At 43.9% G+C, this 24675-nt stretch overlaps 1 protein-coding gene across 1 annotated transcript in view; it reads left to right on the top strand.

Moving 5' to 3' along the window:
* Window positions 1–23766, top strand: part of dnali1 (dynein, axonemal, light intermediate chain 1) — a 24275-nt gene extending 509 nt beyond the window's left edge. The window contains exons 1-6 of the mRNA XM_070898509.1: window positions 1–314; window positions 17352–17485; window positions 20052–20221; window positions 21057–21235; window positions 21637–21801; window positions 22666–23766. The exon at window positions 1–314 is cut by the window's left edge and continues 509 nt beyond it. Of these exons, the coding sequence (XP_070754610.1) occupies window positions 234–314; window positions 17352–17485; window positions 20052–20221; window positions 21057–21235; window positions 21637–21801; window positions 22666–22701 (765 nt within the window). The 5' untranslated portion in view covers window positions 1–233 and the 3' untranslated portion in view covers window positions 22702–23766. The remainder of the gene's footprint in view (window positions 315–17351; window positions 17486–20051; window positions 20222–21056; window positions 21236–21636; window positions 21802–22665) is intronic.
* The last annotated feature ends 909 nt before the right edge of the window (window positions 23767–24675 follow it).

Genomic DNA, 24675 nt, shown 5'->3' with positions numbered 1-24675 from the left:
GAGAGAGATAAAGGGAGACAAGGATAACAAGAGAGAGAGATCAGGATAGAGAGAGAGATCGAGGTAGAGAGAAACAGAGAGACCAGGATAGAGAGTGAAAGAGAGACAAGGATAGAGAGAGAGACCAGGATAACGAGAGAGAGATCGGGATAGAGACAGAGAGACCAGGATATAGAGAGAGAGAGAGAGAGCAGGATAAACCAGGAGAGGCAGGTGGACCTGGGCAGCAGAAGATGATCCCCCCGATAGACTCACTGTTGAAATATGACCATCCACTGCTCGTTAGCAGGAATACGGAGAAAAAATCCGCAAAGGTGAGGGGTCTGTCTGCAGTTTTAACTCTGTAATCCACCCTCATGGATCTGTTTGGGCATAGTGTCCCCCTCTCTGATCCATGTGAGTCTGGTTTGTACTGAATTCACTGTCCTCAGCAGGCCCAATATGTTAATGATGTGTTCGTTTGCAACACCTAAAGCTCTGATTGGGTCCCCTTGAACACAAGACCTGATTGCTGATTGGTCCCCTTGGAGGATAAGCTTCACCCAGCAGTTTCTCTGGAATGTGTAATTAGAGGTGCCTTGTCGACGTAATCAGTGACTTTGCAAAGTGCAAATCGAGTTATTCTGACTGCCGACTCCAGACAGAACAGAGCTCACTAAGAACAGACAGGGCTCACTCTCACAGGTTAAGACGTGCCCCCCCGCCCCAGCCCAAGTTTCTGACCTTCTCCCCCCCCCCCCAAGTTTCTGACATTCTCCCTTCGCCCAAGTGCCTGACCTCCGACTCCACCCGAGTTCCTGTCCTCACCCTGCTCGAGTTCCTGGCCTTCTCTTCCTGCCCAAGTTCCTGACCTTCTCCCTCCCACCCCGGCTTCCTGACCTTCCCCCACCCGCTGCCCGGCCATAGATGGGGCATTGTGAGTCACGGATTGTTAACAGGTTTATTGGGTATGAAGTGAACAGTGGCAGGATTTCGTCCACTCCAATGATGTCACTTGCCACACACGCACCGAGCTTTCCGAGAAATCAACCAGGTGTAGGGGGAGGAGAGGGAGAATGTGGTACGTGTGTAAAGGGGCTGGGGTTGAAAGAACGCAAGAACATAAGAAATAGGAACAGGAGTAGGCCATACGGCCCCTCGAGCCTGCTCCACCATTCAATAAGATCATGGCTGATCATCGGCCTCAATTCCACTTTCCCTCCCGATATCCATATCCCTTGATTCCCCTAGAGCCCAAAATTCTGTCTATCTCAGCCTTGAAAATATTCAGAGACTCAGCATCCACAGCCCTCTGAGGTAGAGCATCCCAAAGATTCACAACCCTCTGAGTGAAGAAATTCATCCTCATCTCGGTCTTAAATGGTCTACCCCTTATCCTGAGACTATTCCCAAGTTCTAGACACTCCAGCCAGGAGAAACAACCTCTCAACATCTACCCTGTCAATCCCCTTCAGAATCTTGTATGTTTTAATGAGATCATCTCTTATTCTTCTAAACTCCAGAGAGTATAGACTCATTCTACACAATCCGTCATCATAGGACAGCCCTCTCCTTGCAGCAATCAATCTGGTGAACTTGCATTGCACTACCTTCAAGGCAAGTATATCCTTCCTTCGATAAGGAGACCAAAATTGTGCACAGTACTCCAGGTGTGGTCTCACCAAGGGCCTGTACAATTGTAGCAAGACTTCCTTATTCTTATACTCCAACCCCCTTGCAATAAAAGCCAACATGTCATTTGCCTTCCTTATTGCTTGCTGTACCTGCATGCTAGCTTTCTGTGTTTCTTGCACAAGCACACCAAATCTCTCTGAACACCAACATTTAAAAGTTTCTCACCATTTAAAATATATTCTCACCATTTAAAAAATATTCTGTTTTTCTATTCTTCCTACCAAAGTGAATAACCTCACATTTCTTTACATTAAACTCTATCTGCCCCCTTATTGCCCACTCATTTAGTCGATCTATATCCCTTTGCAGACTCTGTGTTTTCCTCACAGCTTACTGTCCCACATAACTTTGTATCATCAGCAAACTTGGATACATTACACTCGGTCCCTTGATCTAGGTCATTAACCGCACAAGTCATGAGTATGATGGAATACTCTCCACTTGCCTGGATAAGTGCAGCTCCAACAACACTTAAGAAGCTCGACACTAACCAGGTCAGAGCAGCCTGCTTGATTGGCACCCCATCCACCACCTTCAACATTCACTCCCTCCACTACCGATGCACCGTGGCTGCAGTGTGTATCATCTATAAGATGCACTGCAGCAACTTGCCAAGGCTTCTTCGGCAGCACCTCCCAAACCTGCGTCCTCTACCATCTAGAAGGACGAGGGCAGCAGACACATGGGAGCACCATCACCTGCAAGTTACCCATCAAGTTACACACCATCCTGACTTGAAAATATATTGCCTTTCCTTCATTGTCGCTGGGTCAAAATCCTGGAACTCCCTTGCTAACAGCACATGGACTGCAGCGGTTCAAGAAGGCGGCTTGCCACCATCTTCTCAAGAGTAATTAGGGATGGGCAATAAATGCTGGCCTTGCCGCCACATCCCGGAATGAATAAAAAAATATATAGATTGTAAATAGCTGAGGCCCCAGCACTATTTATTGAGTCACCCCACTAGTTACAGCCTGCCAACCTGAAAAAGATCGATTTATCCCTACTCTCTGTTTTCTGTCCGTTAACCAATCCTCTAGCCATGCTACTATATTACCCCAACCCCATGAGCACTTATTTTGTGTAATAACCTTTTATGTGACACTTGTTCGAATGCCTTTTGGAAATCCAAATATACTACATCGACTGGCTCCCTTTTATCGACCCTGCTAGTTACATCCTCAAAAACCTTAAATAAATTTGTCAAACATGATTTCCCTTTCATAAAACCATGTTGACTCTGCTTCATCCTGTTATGATTTTCTAAGTGCCCTGATACCACTTCCTTAACAATGGATTCCAGCATTTTCCCGACAACTGATGTCAGGCTAACTAGCCTGTATTTCCAGTTTTCTCTCTCCTTTCTTGAATAGCAATGTTACATTTGCTACCTTCCAATCCACTGCGACCGTTCAAGAATCCAAGTAATTTTGGAAGATCAAAACCAATGCATTCACTATCTCTGCAGCCTCCTCTTTTAAAACCCGAGGATGTAGGCCGTGAGGATCAGGGGATTTGTTAGCTTTTAGTCCCATTAGGTTCTCTAGTACTTTTTCTTTACTTATATTGATTACATTACGTTCCTCACCCTCATTAGACCCTTGGTTTCCCACCATTTTAGGTATGCATTTTGTGTCTTCTATTGTGAAGACAGATACAAAATCTTAATTTAATGTTTCTGCCATTTCCTTATTCCCCATAATAATTTTTCTTGTCTCAGGCTCTAAGGGACCAATGTTTACTTTTGGTACTCTCTTCCTTTTTACATACTTGTAAAAGCTCTTACAATCTGTTTTTATATTTCTTGCTAGTTCACTCTCATAGTCTATTTTATTCCTTTTTATTAATTTTTTGGTCATCAATTGCTGGTTTTTGAAACTCTTCCAATTCTCAGGCTTGCTACTCATCTTCACAACATTATTACCTTCTTCTTTCAATCTAATGCTATCCTTAACTTCTTTAGTTATCCTGGATGGATCACTTTTCCCGTGGAGCTTTTGTTTGGCTTGAGTGGTGCAGCAGGGAGGGATTCAAATTCCTGGGGCATTGCAACATGTTCTGGGGGAGGTGGGACCAGTACAAACCAGACGGTCTGCACCTGGGCAGGACCGGAACCAATGTCCTAGGGGGAGTGTTTGCTAGTGCTGTTGGGGAGAAGTTAAACTAATATGGCAGGGGGATGGGAACCAATGCAGGGAGACAGAGGGAAACAAAAAGGAGATAAAAACAAAAGACAGAAAGGAGATGAGTAAAAGTGTAGGGCAGAGAAACCCAAGGCAAAAAACAAAAAGGGCCACTGAATATAAAGGGGCTGCAGGAGGGGTCAAAACTAAAAATCATGGTTTAAAAACTAGGATTAAAACACTCTACCTAAATGCACGCAGCATTCGAAATAAAGTAAATGAGTTGACGGCGCAAATAATTACAAATGGGTATGATTTGGTGGCCTTTACAGAAACATGGTTGCAGGGTGGCCAAGACTGGGAATTAAACATACAGGGGTATCTGACGATTCGGAAAGATAGACAAGAAGGGAAAGGAGGTGGGGTAGCTCTGTTAATAAAGGATGATATCAGGGCAGTTGTGAGAGACGATATTGGCTCTAATGAACAAAATGTTGAATCATTGTGGTTGGAGATTAGAGATAGTAAGGGGAAAAAGTCACTGGTGGGCGTAGTTTATAGGCCCCCAAATAATAACTTCACAGTGGGGCGGGCAATAATCAAGAGAATAATGGAGGCATGTGAAAAAGGAACAGCAGTAGTCATGGGGGATTTTAACCTACATATCGATTGGTCAACTCAAATCGCATGGGGTAGCCTGGAGGAGGAATTCATAGAATGCATACTTTTCTTTGTTTCTTTGAACAGTATGTAACAGAGCCTACAAGGGAGCAAGCTATCTTAGATCTGGTCCTGTGTAATGAGACAGGAAAAATAAACGATCTCCTAGTAAAAGATCCTCTCGGAATGAGTGATCACAGTGTGGTTGAATTTGTAATACAGATTGAGGGTGAGGAAGTTGTGTCAGAAATGAGCGTACTATGCTGAAACAAAGGGGACTACAGTGGGATGAGGGCAGAGTTGGCTAAAGTAGACTGGAAACACAGACTAAACGGTGGCACAATTGAGGAACAGTGGAGGACTTTTAAGGAGCTCTTTCATAGTGCGCAACAAAAATATATTCCAGTGAAAAAGAAGGGCGGTAAGAGAAGGGATAACCAGCCGTGGATAACCAAGGAAATAAAGGAGAGTATCAAATCAAAGACGAATGCGTATAAGGTGGCCAAGGTTAGTGGGAAACTAGAGGATTGGGAAAATTTTAAACAATAGCAAAGAATGACTAAAAAAGCAATAAAGAAAGGAAAGATAGATTACGAAGGTAAACTTGCGCAAAACATAAAAACAGATAGTAAAAGCTTTTACAGATATATAAAACGGAAAAGAGTGACTAAAGTAAATGTTGGTCCCTTAGAAGATGAGAAGGGGGATTTAATAATGGGAAATGTGGAAATGGCTGAGACCTTAAACAATTATTTTGCTTCGGTCTTCACAGTGGAAGACACAAAAACCATGCCAAAAATTGCTGGTCTCAGGAATGTGGGAAGGGAGGACCTTGAGACAATCACTATCACTCGGGGGGTAGTGCTGGACAGACTAATGGGACTCAAGGTAGACAAGTCCCCTGGTCCTGATGAAATGCATCCCAGGGTATTAAAAGAGATGGCGGAAGTTATAGCAGATGCATTCGTTATAATCTATCAAAAATCTCTGGACTCTGGGGAGGTACCAGCGGATTGGAAAGCAGTTAATGTAACGCCTCTGTTTTAAAAAGGGGGCAGACAAAAGGCAGGTAACTATAGGCCGGTTAGTTTAACATCTGTAGTGGGGAAAATGCTTGAAACTATCATTAAGGAAGAAATAGTGGGACATCTAGATAGGAATAGTGTAATCAAGCAGACGCAGCATGGATTCATGAAGGGGAAATCATGTTTAACTAATTTACTGGAATTCTTTGAGGATATAACAAGCATGGTGGATAGAGGTGTACCGATGGATGTGGTGTATTTCCAAAAGGCATTCGATAAGGTGCCGCACAAAAGGTTACTGCAGAAGATAGAGGTACGCGGAGTCAGAGGAAATGTATTAGCATGGATAGAGAATTGGCTGGCGAACAGAAAGCAGAGAGTCGGGATAAATGGGTCCTTTTCCGGTTGGAAATCGGTGGTTAGTGGTGTGCCACAGGGATCGGTGCTGGGACCACAACTGTTTACAATATACATAGATGACCTGGAAGAGGGAACAGAGTGTAGTGTAACAAAATTTGCAGATGACACTAAGATTAGTGGGAAAGCGGGTTGTGTAGAGGACACAGAGAGGCTGCAAAGAGATTTGGATAGATTAAGCGAATGGGCTAAGGTTTGGCAGATGGAATACAATGTCGGAAAGTGTGAGGTCATCCATCTTGGGGAAAAAAAACAGTAAAAGGGAATATTATTTGAATGGGGAGAAATTACAACATGCTGAGGTGCAGAGGGACCTGGGGGTCCTTGTGCATGAATCCCAAAAAGTTAGTTTGCAGGTGCAGCAGGTAATCAGGAAGGCGAATGGAATATTGGCCTTCATTGCGAGAGGGATGGAGTACAAAAGCAGGGAGGTCCTGCTGCAACTGTATAGGGTATTGGTAAGGCCGCACCTGGAGTACTGCGTGCAGTTTTGGTCACCTTACTTAAGGAAGGATATACTGGCTTTGGAGGGGGTACAGAGACGATTCACTAGGCTGATTCCGGAGATGAGGGGGTTACCTTATGATGATAGATTGAGTAGACTGGGTCTTTACTCGTTGGAGTTCAGAAGGATGAGGGGTGATCTTATAGAAACATTTAAAATCATGAAAGGGATAGACAAGATAGAGGCAGAGAGGTTGTTTCCACTGGTCAGGGTGACTAGAACTAGGGGGCACAGCCTCAAAATACGGGGGAGCCAATTTAAAACCGAGTTGAGAAGGAATTTCTTCTCCCAGAGGGTTGTGAATCTGTGGAATTCTCTGCCCAAGGAAGCAGTTGAGGCTAGCTCATTGAATGTATTCAAATCACAGATAAATAGATTTTTAACCAATAAGGGAATTAAGGGTTACGGGGAGAGGGCAGGTAAGTGGAGCTGAGTCCATGGCCAGAACAGCCATGATCTTATTGAATGGCGGAGCAGGCTCGAGGGGCTAGATGGCCTACTCCTGTTCCTAATTCTTATGTTCTTATCTTATGTTCTTCTGTTTCTCAATGGAATGTATTTTTGTTGAGAATTATGAAATATTTATTTAAATGCTAGCCATTGCTTATCTACTGCCATACCTTTTAATCTATTTTTCCAATCTACCTTAGCCAACTCGCCCTTCCTACCTATGTAATTGGCTTTATTTAAGTTTAAGACTCGAGTTTCGGATTTGGGCAAGTCACTCTCAAACTTAATGTGAAATTCTCACATATTATGATCACTCTGTCCCAGAGGATCCTTTACTATGAGATTGCTAATTAACCCTGTCTCATTACACAATATAAGATCTAAAATAGCCTATTCACTCGTTGTTTCCATGACGTATTGTTCTAGGAAACTGTCCCGAATGCATTCCATGAACTCGTCCTCCACACTATCTTTGCCAATTTGATTTGTCCAGTCTATATGAAGATTAAAGTCCCCCATGATTATTGCATTACTTTTGTTACAAGCTCCTACTATTTCTTGATTAATATTCTGTCCAATGGTATGTATACAACTCTCACCAGTGTTTTCTGCCCTTTGTTATTCCTTATCTCCACCCATACTGATTCAACTTCCTGATCTTCCAAGCCGAGATCCTTTCTCTCTCCTGTCATGCTTTATTATCAGGGACACCCCCTGCTTTTCCATTCTGCCTGTCTTTTCGAAACATCAGGTACCCTGGAGCAACCTTAGTCACCTTACAGCCATGTCTCTGAAATGGCTATTAGATCAAACCAATTTATCTCTATTTGTGCCACTAGTTTGTCTATCTCTTTATGAATGCTTTGTGCATTCAGATAAAGATCCTTTAACTTAAATTGTTCACCATTATTCTCTGCTTTGACCTTATTCTCTGCTGCACTGCTACCATTAAGCTCTCCGTCCCTTTCTGTCACACTCTGCTGATTTTTACCCAAAATGCTACAGTGCTCTATTGCCTTGAAATTTCAAAATTTCCGCTTACCTGATCGCTCCCTCTCTCTCTCTTTGTTTTAGTTTAAAGCCCTATCTGCAGCTCTAATTACTCGATTCGCCAGGACGCTGACCCCAGCCCGGTTTAATTGGAGCCTGTCCCGAAAAAACAGCTCCCTCTTTCCCCACTTCTGGTGCCAATGCCCATGAATTTAGGGAGCTAGGAGTTAAATTAAAAAGCAGGACCTCAAAGGTAGTAATCTCAGGATTGCTACCAGTGCCACGTGCTAGTCAGAGTAGGAATTACAGGATAGCTAAGATGAATACGTGGCTTGAGGAGTGGTGCAGGAGGGAGGGATTCAAATTCCTGGGACATTGGAACCGGTTCTGCGGGAGGTGGGACCAGTACAAACTGGACAGTCTGCACGTGGGCAGGACCGGAACCAATGTCCTAGGGGGAGCATTTGCTAGTGCTGTTTGGGAGGAGTTAAACTAATACGGCGGGGGATGGGAACCTATGCAGGGAGACAGAGGGAAGTAAAATGGGGGCAGAAGCAAAAGATAAAAAGGAGAATAGTAAAAGTGGAGGGCAGATAAACCCGAGGCAAAAATCAAAAAGGGCCATATTACAGCAAAAGTCGAAAGGGACAAAGTGTTAAAAAGACAAGCCTGAAGGCTCTGTACCTCAATGCGAGGAGTATTCGTAATAAGGTGGACAAATTAACTGCACAGGCAGCTATTAACGACTATGATATAATTGGGATTATGGAAACATGGCTCCAGGGTGACCAAGGCTGGGAACTCAACATCCAGGGGTATTCAACATTCAGGAAGGATAGACAGAAAGGAAAAGGAAGTGGGGTAGCGTTGCTGGTTAAAGAGGAAATTAACATAATAGTAAGGAAGGACATTAGCTTGGATGATGTGGAATCTGTATGGGTGGAGCTGCGGAATACCAAAGGGCAGAAAACGCTAGTGGGAGTTGTGTACAGACCACCAAACAGTAGTAGTGACAACAAACAAGAAATTAGGGATGCGTGCAATAAAGGTACAGCAGTTATCATGGATGACTTTAATCTGCATATAGATTGGGCTAACCAAACTGGTAGCAGTAAGGTGGAGAAGGATTTCCTGGAGTGTATTAGGGATAGTTTTCTGGACCAAAATGTCGAGGAACCAACTCGAGGGCTGGCCATCCTAGAACGGGTGATGTGTAACGAGAAATGACTAATTAGCAAACTTGTTGTATGAGGCCCCTTGGGGAAGAGTGACCATAACGTGATAGCATTCTTTATTAAGATGGAGAGTGACACAGTTAATTCAGAGACTAGGGTCCTGAACTTAAAGAAAGGTAACTTCGATGGTATGAGACCTGAATTGGCTAGAATAGACTGGCGAATGATACTTAAAGGATTGACGATGGATAGGCAATGGCAGACATTTAAAGATCACATGGATGAACTTCAACAATTGTACATCCCTGTCTGGAGTAAAAATAAAACAGGAAAGGTGGCTCAACCGTGGCTAACAAGGGAAATTAGGGATGTGTTAAATCCAAGGAAGAGGCATATAAATTGGCCAGACAAAGCAGCAAACCTGAGGACTGGGAGAAATTTAGAATTCAGCAGAGGAGGACAAAGGGTTTAATTAGGAGGGGGAAAATAGAGTATGAGAGGAAGCTTGCTGGGAACATAAAACTGACTGCAAAAGCTTCTATAGATATGCGAAGAGAAAAAGATTAGTGAAGCCAAACGTGGGTCCCTTGCAGTCAGAATCAGGTGAATTTATAATGGGGACAAAGAAATGGCGGACCAATTGAACAAATACTTTGGTTCTGTCTTCACGAAGGAAGACACAAATAACCTTCCGGAAATACTAGGGGACCGAGGGTCTAGCGAGAAGGAGGAACTGAAGGAAATTCTTATTAGTCAGCAAATTGTGTTAGGGAAATTGATAGGATTGAAGGCTGATAAATCCCCGCGGCCTGATAGTCTGCATCCCAGAGTACTTAAGGAAGTGGCCCTAGAAATAGTGGATGCATTGGTGATCGTTTTTCAACAGTCTATCAAATCTGGATCAGTTCCTATGGACTGGAGGGTAGCTAATGTAGCACCACTTTTTAAAAAAGGAAGGAGAGAGAAAATGGGTAATTATAGACCGGTTAGCCTGACATCAGTAGTGGGGAAAATGTTGGAATCAATTATTAAAGATGAAATAGCAGCGCATTTGGAAAGCAGTGACAGGATCGGTCCAAGTCAGCGTGTATTTATGAAAGGGAAATCATGCTTGACAAATCTAGAATTTTTTGAGGATGTAACTAGTAGAGTGGACAAGGGAGAACCAGTGGATATGGCGTATTTGGACTTTCAAAAGGCTTTTGACAAGGTCCCACACAAGAGATTGGTGTGCAAAATTAAAGCACATGGTATTGGGAGTAATGTATTGTCATGGATAGAGAACTGGTTGGCAGGCAGGAAGCAGAGAGTCGGGATAAAAGAGTCTTTTTCAGAATGGCAGGCAGTGACTAGTAGGGTGCCATAGGGCTCAGTGCTGGGACCCCAGCTATTTACAATATACATCAATGATTTAGATGAAGGAATTGAGAGTAATATCTCCAAGTTTGCAGATAACACTAAGCTAGTTGGCGGTGTGAGCTGTGAGGAGGATGCTAAGAGGCTGCAGGGTGACTTGGACCGGTTAGGTGAATGGGCAAATGCATGGCAGATGCATTATAATGTGGATAAATGTGAGGTTATCCACTTTGGTGGCAAAAACATGAAGGCAGAATATTATCTGGTGGCAGATTAGGAAAAGGGGAGGTGCAATGAGACCTGGGTGTCATGGTACATCAGTCATTGAAAGTTGGCATGCAGGTGCAGCAGGCAGTGAAGAAGGCAAATGGAATGTTGGCCTTCATAGCTAGGGGATTTGAGCATAGGAGCAGGGAGGTCTTACTGCAGTTGTACAGGGCCTTGGTGAGGCCTCACCTGGAATATTGTGTTCAGTTTTGGTCTCCTAATCTGAGGAAGGACGTTCTTGCTATTGAGGGAGTGCAGCATAGGTTCACCAGACTGATTCCCGGGATGGCAGGACTGACATATGAGGAGAGACTGGATCGACTGGGCCTGTATTCACTGGAGTTTAGAAGAATGAGAAGGGATCTCATAGAAACATATAAAACTGCACAGGTTAGATACAGGAAGAATGTTCCCAATGTGGGGGCAATTCTGAACCAGAGGTCACAGTCTAAGGATAAGGGGTAAACCATTTAGGACTGAGATGAGGAGAAACTTCTTCACTCAGAGAGTTGTTAACCTGTGGAATTCTCTGTGATGATGCCAGTTCGTTAGATATATTCAAGAGGGAGTTAGATATGGCTCTTACAGCTAAAGGGATCAAGGGGTATGGAGAGAAAGCAGGAAAGGGGTACTGAGGTGAATGATCAGCCATGATCTTATTGAATGGCGGTGCAGGCTCGAAGGGCCGAATGGCCTACTCCTGCACCTATTTTTTATGTTTCTATGAATTGAAAATCCTTCTTCCCACACCACTCTTTGAGCCATGCATTTAACTCTCTGATCTGCTTGACCCAGTGCCAATTTGTGCATGGCTCAGGTAGTAATTCATAGATTATTATCCTTAAGGTTCTGCTTATTAATTTCGACCCGAGCTCCTCAAACTCCCTCAGCAGATCCTCATTCTTAGTTGTACCTATGTTGTTGGTTCCATGACAACTGGATCCTCCCCCTCCAAGTTCTTCTCCAGCTGCGAGGTGATATCCTTAACCCTGGCACTGGTCAGTCAGCATAGCCTCTGGGACTCTCTTTCGCCGTTGCAGAGAACAGTATCTTTCCCCCTAACTATACTGTCCCTTACCACCATCATATTCCTTCCTTTTCCCCCCAATTGGATGGTCCCCTGTACCACGCTGCCATGGTCAGTCTGCCCATCCTCCCTGCAGTTCTTTTTCTCATCCATACAGGGAGCAAGTACCTCATATCTGTTGGACAGGGTCAAGGGCTGAGGCTGGGTCCCCATACCTTGCTGACTCACAGTCACACCCTCCTGTCCCTGACCATTGACTAACTCTAAAGTACGACTTAACCTAAAGGGTGTGACTGCCTCCTGGATGAAAGTGTCCAGGTAACTCTCCCCGTCCCTTATGCATCGCAATGTCTGCAGCTCGCACTCCAGCTCAACAAATCTGAGCCGAAGTTCCTCGAGCTGCAGACACTTATTGCAGATGTGGTTGCTCATGATCGCGATGTTCTCCACTAATTCCCGCATACTGCAGTTACAACACACCACCTGCCCTGTCATCCCTAACCTTGTTTTATGTATTAATTACTTTGTTAAAGCTTTTATTCAGTCGATATTTTAGTTTTATTATTTGATTATTTTATCTAGTTTAAGTTATTAATTTAATAAGTACTGGCAAGTTACAGTTTCTTAGCTCTTTGATTTTTGTTGTTGTATTTGAATCGGAGCTTTACACCTATTCAAGACAGACACTTACAGCTGACTGACAGCTAACTACCACTGGCAACAGCTTCTGCTATCTACAGTTTTTAAAGTTCTAGGTTTAAATCAAAATGTTGAACTAAATATCACGATTTACAGCTTCTGCTTACCAATATTTACCAGAAATTCCCACTCTTTCCAAATTCCCAAATAAAACACTGTTCAAGTGCACTCTGTTTAATCCTGCTCTGTGCATACCACTATTACTATCTGGATCACGTTCTCGCTCTCAATCCCTCCCCCCCCTTTAGACCTGGATCACGCTCTCCCGCCATCCCCACTGAGTTCCTGACCTCCTCCCTGAGTTCTCACTCTCTCTCTCTTCCTCTCCCCTCCAATCTCCTCTCCCCTGTCCCCTCTCTCTGCCTCCCCACTCTCTGCCTCCTCCCAGTCTCTCTATGCTCCTTTCTCTCCCAGTCTCTCTCTCACTGCCCCTCTCTCCCCCACTCTCTCCCTCCCCCACTCTCTCCCTCCCCCACTCCCTCTTTCTCCCCCACTCTCTCAGTCTCTCCCCCCAGTCTCTCTCTGCTCCAGTATCTCTTTCACTCTCCCCACTCTCTCCCCCACTCTCTCTCTCTCTGTCCCATTCTCTCTCTCTCTGTCCCACTCTCTCTCCACCTCTTTCTCTCTCTCACTCTTCCCTACTCTCTCTTTCTCTCCCTCTCTCACTCTCCCGCCAGTCTCTCTCTCTCCCACCTCCGATTTCCTCTCTCTCTCAGAAGGCCGTGAAAATGTTTGTGTGGATAATCACAGCGATATCCTCGGCAAAGGTCTGGAGATAACCCAAAAGCTCCAGTGGCAGGTTCAGACTCGAGCTCCAAGCTTGGCAACATGGTTCGGCTCCCCGTCTGGCTTCCTCATATATCGTATTGCGCACACGTGACTGGATCGAGCCCGGATATGCAAAAAGGGATGGGGTCTATGGCGTGCTTGCACAGAAGTGCACAAAAGTGTCGGCGCATATAATCACTCCGATAAGTTAACTGCAATTGACGTGGGCCATCGGTGGCCGTGCCTTCAGCTGCCTGGGCCTTAAGCTCTGGAACACCCTGTCTAAACCTCTCCGCCTCTCTACCTCTCTTTCCTCCTTTAAGATGCTCCTTAAAACCTACCTCTTTGACCAAGCTTTTGGTCATCTGCTCTAATTTTTTCTTGAGTGGCTTGGTGTCAAATGTATTTGTTTTTTCTTATAACACTGCTGTGAAGCGCCTTGGGATGTTTTACTACATTGAAGGCGCTATATAAATCAAGGTTGTTGTTGTTGGGCCCTTCTGGGTTAAGGAGGGTTTATTTGGCCAGCTTTCCTGATCACAATCCTGTGACTCCTACTGGAAGTGTGTGTGTGATGTCGGATGACAACAGATCGGAAGCTACTATATTTATCTCCTCCCCACTGTCAAACAACTCACCGACAAAAAGTGCATCTGTCACAAACCCCTCAACCCAAAGCTCACATCGTTAATCCTGCTTTTCCTTAGGCATTGCTCCTCCTGCTCCATTCAAAACTGCCACAATCCTTCAACCCCTCCAGCCTCTCAAACTACTGTCACATTCCCAATCTCATTTCCATCGAAGACTCTGCAGTGTTGTCATCACCCAAATCCGTGCGCAGCTCTCTGTATTTGAATCCCTCAAGTCAAACTCGCAAAACACTGAGACTATCCTAGCCAAAGCCACCAATGACATTGTGTGTTCCTGTGACCACGGAGCTACCCCTTCTCGCCTTCTCTGGCTTTTGATTTCCTTCACCACATTTCTTCCCTGGCACTGCCCTCGTGATTTCCTCCCCGCCCCAACTGAACCAGTACACCTCCTGCAATGGTGGATCCTCTTGTGCCTCCATAGTGCATCATCCCATCATTGGCTGCCTCATATTCCTCAGCAATATTTTCTGTAAGCATAGGATTGGCTCATGTACTACTAACGATACCCAACGTTATCTCTGCACCACTTGATTCCATAAATGTTGCAGTGCTGTCCAACTACTGATCCAACATCAAGGGGGGAATTTTAACCCCTAAAAATGGGTGGGTTGGGATCAGCTAGGAGGTTAAAGTGTTAAAAATCTGACTCCCGACCCCAATTTGCCTCCAAGTTATCCATTTCCGGATTTAACATTAAATATTATAATGAGGCTACATGCCTCATTTTGAAGCTCTATTTTAAATATAACTGAGGGTGGATGGGTTTCCTGGGCCTCGGGGAACTCGGCAGCTAAAGGAAGACGAGGTCTACTGGATCCAGTATTCGTACCTCGCCAACTTCGGACCGCCCCACCCGAACATTCAAATCACTCCACGATCTCCCTCTGCCCCTCCCCCCATGAGGCCTCCAATTACCGATTCCTCCATTCCCCCAAACCCTCCAGCTTCCGACCCACACCACTCCTCCCCCCCCCACCCCGTCCCTCGATATCCCCTCTGGCCCTCGATCCCCCCTCCAATCTCCAGCCTTCCGAGCTGTCCACAATCTCCTCCCTTTGACCCCTCTACAATCTCCACCCTTCGACCCCTCCACAATCTCCACCCTTCGACCCCTCCACGATCTCTACCCTTTGACCCCTCCATAATCTCCATCCTTCGACCCACCACAATCTCCATCCTTCGACCTCTCCACGATCTCCATCCTTCGACCTCTCCATGATCTCCACCCTTCGATCCCTCCACAATCTCCATCCTTCGACCCACCACAATCTCCACCCTTCGACCCCTCCATGATCTCCACCCTTTGACCCCTCCATAATCTCCATCCTTCGACCTCTCCACGATCTCCATCCTTCGACCTCTCCACGATCTCCACCCTTCGACCCCTCCACAATCTCCATCCTTCGACCTACCACAATCTCCACCCTTCGACCCCTGCACGATCTCCACCCTTCGACCCCTCCACAATCTCCACCCTTCGACCCCTCCACAATCTCCACCCTTCGACCCCTCCACGATCTCCATCCTTTGACCCCTCCACGATCTCCACCCTTCGACCCCTCCACAATCTCCATCCTTCGACCTACCACGATCTCCACCCTTCGATCCCTCCACAATCTCCATCCTTCGACCCCTCCACGATCTCCACCCTTCGACCTCTCCACGATCTCCACCCTTCGATCCCTCCACAATCTCCATCCTTTGACCCACCACAATCTTCATCCTTCGACCTCTCCACGATCTCCATCCTTCGACCAGTCCCAGCCCCAGTGCCTTGCTCTCTCCTCTTTGCAGCCTGGTGCCACTGGCTTACCTGTCCGACAGCCAGCTGGCCTGTCAGTCTGTCTGGCTGTGGGCGAGAAACTGAGAAGCTAAATGTTAATCAGGCCCTGCCGTTAAATTTGCTCTCCCGGGTTTTCCTACTGCACTGCAGCCACTCCACTTCCCCCCGCGCCCCCCCCCCCCCCGCCCCCGCTCCCTACCTGCCTCCAAGATAAATACCACCCCAAGTTGTGGATGAGTCAGAACTTTCTGCCGCTCACCAATAGCCAGACCAAAGACATCCTGTTCAGAAGGTGATGTATTGCTCTATCCTTGCGAATGCTGCATCCGTCATGTTCTTGCTGGGCGTATGGACATTAAACTGACTGTTGATGCTGATGTCATCTGTTGCAGCCTGGGATGAGGCTGTGGGATAGAAGTTGAGAGCCACCATTACCTTCACAGCCACAGGCAGTGCTGTGTCTGGTGGGTTTTTTCTGGTGTTTGGCTCCAGTTCCTGCAACAGGTGACACATCAGTGCCTGCCTGCCTGCTGCAGCACAGCCTTCTCACACACTGCTCCTCTGGCATGCTGGGCTACGACATCATGTACCAGAAGACCTGCATGTGGTAGCCCCTCCTTGGCCCTTGACTCTCTCGCCATCTTCTTTGACCCTCCACAGGTCTTTGGTGTCATGCCTGCTTTTGCCGCTGCTCTGGCAATGTCAGTGGTAATTCCAGCAACATTCCTGTCTTTTCTGGAAGCAAACAGTGCAGCTGCAGCCAAAAGCCAGCAGTCCAACTGCTCTGTTCTCTGAACTACTGCCAAAACAGCCAAAAAATTGGGCCCAAAAATCCCCTGTAGCTAAAAACGATTTCCCAGCAATTTACTGTAATAGAGGTGGCACTCCATTAAATAGCACTGTTTGAGCCAACTTCCCAAGATATGGCCTCATGTTTTTCTGGCCAGGTACAAGAAAATGCGAATGAAAGGCTGCCGAGCACCAATTTTTTAAAGGGGGCCTAATTCAAGTATGGGACCCCTGTTAACATATTTGAATGAGGCCAAGGTTGATTTGGCTGTCGCCTAATGCCCGCCTTTACCAATATGACGGCAGCCACATTTTGTGTGCAGTTCTGGCACGGGACATCCGGTTGAGAAATTTGCAAGTCCAACGCAGAATTTGGGCTCTAAAAATTGGCGGGACGCAAAGGAATTTCTATTCCAGCTCCTTCAAAAATGCAGCACTGCGTCAGTACCTGCTTAGATGATGTACTTAACTCCTAGGGTGAAGCAACCTACTAACTAAGAGGCAAGAGTCCTTTCAACTGAGCTGAACTAGCATAGCAGCCAAATTTTAGTTGCTTAAATTTCTTTGTGCTGGACAGATTCTTTTTTGTTAGTCTGATAATGAAAAAGATTTTACCTTAGTATGCTCACAACTATTAGCTTTCACTATTGTGTCAGTTGTAAGATAAAGTATTGGGACAGAGAGCCAATTAAAGTGCATGGCCATACGTACAGTGTTGCAGCATATTGCTATAATGTGCTGTGAAATGTCACTAAAATCAATAAATGGATTCATTCTGTACTGAGCTTTTTGTTCAGCTGTCACACAGTGACACCTCAGTTCAGAAACGGCCACTTTGAAAAGGAAAGTGCCCAAGCTTTTTTTGTTTTGTTTTGAAACTAATATTCCTGGAACGCAGAACTGTCAGGGATTAGTGCCTGCTGGAAGTTCCAATACTCTGTAGGTCGTGTTTGCGCTGCATAATTTAATTTGTCTTTTTATCTTCTACAGGCTCGTGCCTTGAAGGTGAGTCCCCAGCAGCCTACGTCTACATCTCCAATTCCAAGTCCTCCAAAAACCAAATCACTTTCAGTCGACGTCACCAAGCAGACCGAGGAGATTTTAAATGCAATTTTGCCACCCAGGTAAAACAACAGAACTTATCTCACTATTTAATAGGCACTTAATTGAGAAATTTGAAGATGCCAGTCCACAAAAATAGCATTGCATTTTACAACTAATTTTATTGTATTGCTTGATAGTGTTTTGCAAGTTAATTTCAATACGGACTTTTACAACATTAGCATCTTGTGGAGAGGATGTTTTAATAGAATTGGAGGAACTATTGAGTCACAGCTAATGTTTTGAATCCAACCTCTCTATAAAAATGCATTTATAATGTAGCCAGGGTGTACAGCATCAAGTGAAGTACATCTGGCCATGGTGAGGCCATCCCTGGCAACAATATGACAGGGTGCTGATATCCTGTGTCCTGTGCAGCATCAGTTGATTGCGGAGAATGTTGGTGTGGATGTTGGTGTGCCTGGTGCAGCTGGTGTTGGGGATGATCGTGGTGGGATACTGAGGACCAAGGTGAGATTTTTTCAAGGGCACTGATGCTAATGTAATAGATGGCAGGTGAACGTGAGATGACAGATGCGATCTGTCAATGGTGAGAGAGATTGTTCCAATGATGTGACACTGGATAGAGAGAGTGCTTCAAACACTTGCAACCTGCCTAAAGCTCAGTGTGCCTTCCAAATGTAGTAAGCAACAGCTTTTGATCTTGTGCCAAACTGACGACTTTTACCTACTGGTTTTATTCTATAGTTATCTACCTCAGGAGTGGTACAAACCGTAGTATACTGATACTGTAGACCTTTGGGTATCTGAGCGGTCATTAAAGAGGGATTTTATAAATCCAAGGCTTGGAGTGTCACAGGTTTTGCCTCCCAAGGGATGAAGATCTGATATAACTGTATGTTGGGTTATCCCCATTATCAGCAACAAAATGGGTCATGTGAGAATCTGGACAGTGGAAGTCAGAAAAGAGACATGACAGCTGAGCCCAATCCTGACCTTGTGCAATATCTATACAGGCACACTTTCCAGCAGTGTCAACGGATTATGATTAGAAGCACGAATCTTGGCAGCCCAGAAATGCAAACTAATTGCATTTATATAGCATCTTATCAGGTCCTAAAGTGTTTCATGTCAAATAAGTTGTTTTTGAAGAACACTCACTGCTGTTATGTAGGCACATATGGCAGCCAATTTGTGCAGAAAAAGGTCCTACAAACAGCAAATAAGATGAACAACCAGTTAATTTGTTTTCGGTGATGTTGGTATCAGTCCTCTTTCTTCTCGACTTCACTGCAGCCATTCACATGGTTGAACACACCTTCCTCCTCCAAAGCCTCTCCTCCGCTGTCCAGCTGGGCGGGATTGCCCTTGCCTGGTTCCATTCTTATCCTTCCAGTCATAGTCAGAAAATCTGCATGGCTTCTGTTCCCACCCCCACACACTTATCTCTGGAGTTCCCCAAGGATCTACCCATGGGCCCTTCCTATTTTTCATCTACACATTGCCCTCAGCAACATCATCCAAAGACTTGACATCAGACTCCACATGTACGCTGGCAACACTCAACTAAACCTTACCACCGCCTCACTCGACCCCTCCACGTCCTCTGTGTTGCCAACTGCTTGTCCGACTTACAGTCTTGGCTGAGCTGTAACATCCTCCAATGACACATTGGGAAGACCAAAACCTGGTCCATCTACACATCGATTTTAAAATTCTCATCATCGTTTTCAAATCCCTCCATGGACTCACCCCTCCCTATCTCTGTAACCTCCTCCACTCCTTCAACCTTCCATAAACTTTGTGTTCCTCCAACTCTGGCCTTGTGCACGGCCCCCTCCCTTTTGCTCTGCGAGAAAGGTGGAGATGGAAGGTAGGCTGTGGCTTTCTATGAATAGTAACATGAATTCCAATAACTTAAAAACACTACAGCAGATGGACTGGAAAGCAGTAACTTAGCCCTTTCACCCTTGGGAGTTGATGTTGATCCAGTGGGATGAATGTTCTCTATTGACATTAGGAGTCTCCACCCATTCCCCAGAGGTCATGAAGCCACAGCACAGAACTGTTCATAATCTGTTACTGGACTGGCATTCTGACACAATAGCACAAGGATGGCTGATTGGTAAATCTTGTGCTCTTCTAAGATGGAGTTGAGGCATATTATTGGTGCCGGATAGAGAGCTTTATTGTGCACCTGTTCTGTGCTGTACCAACTTGACGTGGCAGTGTTCAATCCTGACACTATTTCAAAATATTCCAATTCCAGGATTGACGTTCCACATCTTAAAGGGCACAAAAACTTCGAATGTACCCGATGCATAACAACAACAACAACTTGCATTTATTTAGTGACTTTAACATAGTAAAACGTCGCACGGCACTTCACAGGAGTGTTATCAAACAAAATTGGAGACCGAGTCACATAAGTAGAAAGTAGCACAGATGACCAGAAGCTTGGTCAAAGAGGTAGGTTTTAAGGAGCATTTTAAAGGAGTGGTAGTTGGTGGGTGGTGAGGGAAAAGATGTGAAGCAGACACATAGCGATTCCCAGAGGGAGAGAAGGATAAATGCATAGCTCCAGTTCATTAGTGCTGTAACCCTGGGCCAACGCATGTTGTGTTGCAGAGAATGGACAGAGAACGCACAGCTGTGGATCCAGCAGGTATCCAGCACTCCCTGCACTCGGATCGATGTTGTCCATCTGCAGGAACAACTAGATGTCAAGCTGCAGCAGCGGCAAGCTCGAGAGACTGGAATTTGCCCAGTCCGCAGGGAGCTCTACTCGCAGTGTTTTGGTAAGTCTCAACAGGACTGCTCATTTTTTTTATTACATTAATAAATGCATAAGAACAAATATTCAGCGAGAGTCAGTAATCTGGCTTCTGTTGCAAAATGCGCACAGAAGCAAGTTGTCCACACAGATTTAAAACTGTGTTTTTAATTGACGGGGGATAGCTGAGAAGCTAAAGAGGAGCTAAATGTTCGAATCACGAGCTCACCTACCAGTGTTTTAGCTGTTTGTATATATCTGATTGGCACTGGTTTGGCACTTGCCCATGAGGTGAGACTTGTACCAATTTAATACTCACTAGAGGGGTTTAAAGTAGCTAAAGGAGGTCCATTGATGTTGACAAACCCAACATCTATATTCCCACTATGACTAATGGTGTTTAATTAAGCAAGTAATCCCTAGTTTCTTTCTTCTAATATTCTCTTGGAAATACACTCACATGCTGCTGTACAATTCCATATGTACTGATAACCCTCAGGTCCTTCATGTGTGAGCTGCGACAATGAGCAAGCTATTCAACTGTATGCGGTATCAGAGCCAAACCCCCAACTAGTTTCTTAAAGTGGAAAAGTACTCTATTTAGTGGTCACATTATCTTAACTGTAATACGAGGCACGTATAGAAGCACTTATAATGTGTACTGTATTCCATATTAAGGTTCTTGTATTTAAAAACTGGGAATTAAGCAAAGGCTGGGATTGGGCCCTTTATGTGGACTGAATGTGATGCAACATCATGAAGCTCTGCTCCTGTGACATCAGTGGGGAACATGGACTGTGTAAGGTGTAAAGTATCATTTTTTACAAGTTGCATTTTGCATTGTCTTTCTGCATTCATAGATGAACTGATCAGACAAGTCACCATCAACTGTGCCGAACGTGGATTGCTGTTGCTGCGAGTCCGCGATGAGATCCGTATGACCATTTCTGCCTATCAAACACTGTACGAAAGCAGTGTGGCTTTCGGAATGAGGAAAGCTTTGCAAGCAGAAGAGGGCAAAACTGACATGGAGAAAAGGGTAAACATTTGTTGTTGGTCAATTATTGTAATTCAGTGGCCTGTATGAGTGGATTGGTAAATAAAAAAGATCTGATTTGTAGTTGGTCACCGTTATTGTCGGAGAGTGGTTTACTACACTTAAGGGAGCAACATTACCCACTAAGTACTTCTTAGTAGAATAGCTAATATTGTGTAGTAACCCAATATGAACCTAAACGCCTTAAAAACATAGAAAAAGCACCAACATGGTCCCAGAATACACCTTTCTATCTATCTTTAAATATTTATTTCTCTATCAGGGGGAAATCTAAGATGCAAGGATTCTATTCCATTCATAAAATATTTGAGATTGGAATTTGACTTAATGGGATGGGAATGGTGAATTCATATTTTCTGATCACATATTTTCCCCTTTGCTAGATCATTGATTTGGAAGCAGAAAAGAAAGAACTAGAGAGACAGCTCAACGAGCAGAAAGCGAAGTGTGAAGCGATAGAGAAAAGGGAGAATGAAAGGCGGCAAGTGGAGGAGAAGAAGCACGCAGAGGAAATACAGTTTCTCAAACGAACCAATCAGCAGCTTAAGGTGAGCAAAACAAATTAATCTGTCATTGGTATCTTATAATTAAAACTGGTTAGTCAGTGTACCTAAGGATTCCATTGATATTTTCTCCTTTACCAATGGATGATATGAAAGTTGCAATGTTCATTGAATGTTGTAAAAAAGAATTAGTGCCTTCAGTAAATCATCATGTTATGTTACATTAAAAGAAATGGATTTTCCTGGTTAAGTTACATGTCTACATACTGTAGCAGGGTTGCATTTCGCCAATTTTGAGGTCGTCTTGTAGCCGTCACTGTCCAGGTTTCTGCATGTACTAAATTCCAAATCTGGCCAAGTGGCTGAGGAAGCAGGGACTACTGCATGTCGTAAATTCACCAACTTTTAATTGGTTGATTGTGTGATGAAGCAAAATGAATATACACGAGATCAAATTCAATATTGTTATTGGACAGAACAGTGTTACAAAATATCAGCTGTCCTACATGTTGATATTCTTCTCCTTGGTCGCTAATCAGGTTTACTGCTGTTTAAAGTATTAAAATGTGATGGCTGAAGTTTTCCAATGATAATGCTGACGGTAACCCATTCAGTATAAATAGGTTACCATCAGCATCACAATTGGAACGTTTGGGCTTGTAAGCTCCTTTCAATTAGTATCAGTTCAATTTATATCTTTGGGTATCATAATTTTTAAAAGTCTCAATCTAATTAAGACAATTATACACTTGAAAGTATATAATTGGGGGTTACTAGCATGCCATGTTAGTGCTGCGCTTAATCTATGCTTGTGCTCTCAATGATTATTGCCCAGATATAGTGTATTGTATGTGATACTGTTTCCAAAAAGCAAAATCAGTTACAAAATGATTTTATTTCTTGTTCTAGGCACAACTGGAAGGCATAATTTCTCCAAGGAAATGAAACCATTGCATTTTCTTTCCAATACAATATTTTAAGCATACTATGCATTCATACAATTACTGTAATTTAAACAGTATGCAAGTTACTACACAGGCAAAGGTTGCTGCCTATTGAATAGAATCTCAATGATCTAAAGGCTAGTCGTAGAAATAGGGCCAAGACTCTTTGGATGCATAAATACAATGTTACATGCGAGTACAATATATACTTTATTTAGCAAGTGCCACTATTATGCCCTATTTTAATCTTCACATTGCAGACAGGTCCAGTGAATGGCTAGTTCGCTGGTCCTGACAACATTGTAGGTTTACACCACATTCACCATGATACTGGAATGAACACTAATATTGTAATATTAAGCTACTGCAGTGCCAGGAATAAATGTATTACAATAATAACTCCAGAGTAAGTTTTAATTAAAACCCTTTCATTTAAAAGTATTCCTATTTTTAAATAATTAACCTAATTCAGGTCTGTCCAATTGTCAGCCTCAGTAAATCTTTCAACTCGACAGGGGAAAGTATGCGTGTAATCAGCACACGGTAAAAAAAATCCCACCAAAAATGGCATAACTAAGACGGGACATAAGAGGTATTGATAGTGGCAGCAGTTAATTGATTTGATCCTTGGAGTGCTTTTTGAGGTCTCACCGTTTCCCCAGAGAAGCTATCAGATATTCTCTCCAGTGAACTTGTAGAGACTCCAGGCAGCTGTAACAAGTGATCTCACAGAGGCAGTGTGCAGAAAATGGGGTAACAAAAAAAACCCCGTAAAATATCAATCAACTACTGATCGGATTACAATTTCTTTGGGATTTACAAAGGAGTACAAACAGACAATTATTCATCCCCTATTAGTTCTTTAGGCATTGAGGTACAGTGCTAAACACTATTTTCCTTTAATTACATTACATTATTCTGTGTTGTGTCTGTCTATTTTTATTACTGGATATTTTTTCAAATTCCTAATTGACATTCTAGCACTAATGGTGCTGTAAATTTTAGACTTAAAACGTGTTCTGTTCTAAAAGCAGCAATGTTTGTTGAAATAAATTACTTAAACTTCTTGTGTTTGAAGTCATCTTTGTTCATTAATCAGAAAAAAAGTTCAATGCAAATAATGTATAGCAGCTTTTTGTAATTACATTTTTTATATACCATTACTAATGATGACTGGTGGCTTGTGGATGAACATAAATTGTATCATGAGAATGCAAGAATACTCCATCCGAAAAATGGGATAGTAGATATTATTTTTCTCTGTGCACAGATGGTCGAATATTGCATTTTCTAAAGTTAGCATGAATCATTGACTGGGTTAAATAATTTCAAGCATCCGCACACATTCATTATTGTTTACTTTATTCTAAATGTGATTGTATCCTGAGCTCTGTTGTGCCCAGGAGCCAGCATGGCCACGTGCAATTTTGTTGGCTTTTCTAGGCAATACACAAGCAAATGATTGTGAGTTCTAATCACTTGTTCATGAAGCAACTGGAGGTGATAGAAAAAAAATCACATGCTATTTGAACAAATATTGCATCAACCTCACAACCAGCAGAATATTTTTTGTCATATCTACTATCCTTGTTTTTGCGCACACTTGAAACTTGTACAGAAAAAAATTGGAAACCCGTTTCTTATTTTTGAGTAGGCGGCCCAATGTTGAACATAAAAATAGGAGCAGGAGTAGGCCATTGGCCCCTCGAGCCTGCTCCACCATTTAATAAGATCATGGCTGATCTGATCATGGACTCAGCTCCACTTCCCTGCCTGCTCCCCATAACCCTTTACTCCCTTATTGCTCAAAAATCTGACCATCTCCACCTTAAATATATTCAATGACCCAGCCTCCACAGCTCTCTGGGGCAGAGAATTCCATAGATTTACAACCCTCAGAGAAGAAATTCCTCCTCATCACAATTCTAAATGGGCGACCCCTTATTCTTCAACTATGCCCCCTAGTTCTAAATTC

Source organism: Pristiophorus japonicus, chromosome 14 (genome assembly GCF_044704955.1).
Source record: "Pristiophorus japonicus isolate sPriJap1 chromosome 14, sPriJap1.hap1, whole genome shotgun sequence".
Lineage (NCBI taxonomy): Eukaryota > Metazoa > Chordata > Chondrichthyes > Pristiophoridae > Pristiophorus > Pristiophorus japonicus.
The sequence above is the reverse complement of the archived record's forward strand: the minus strand, read 5'-3'. Positions and strand labels throughout refer to the sequence as shown.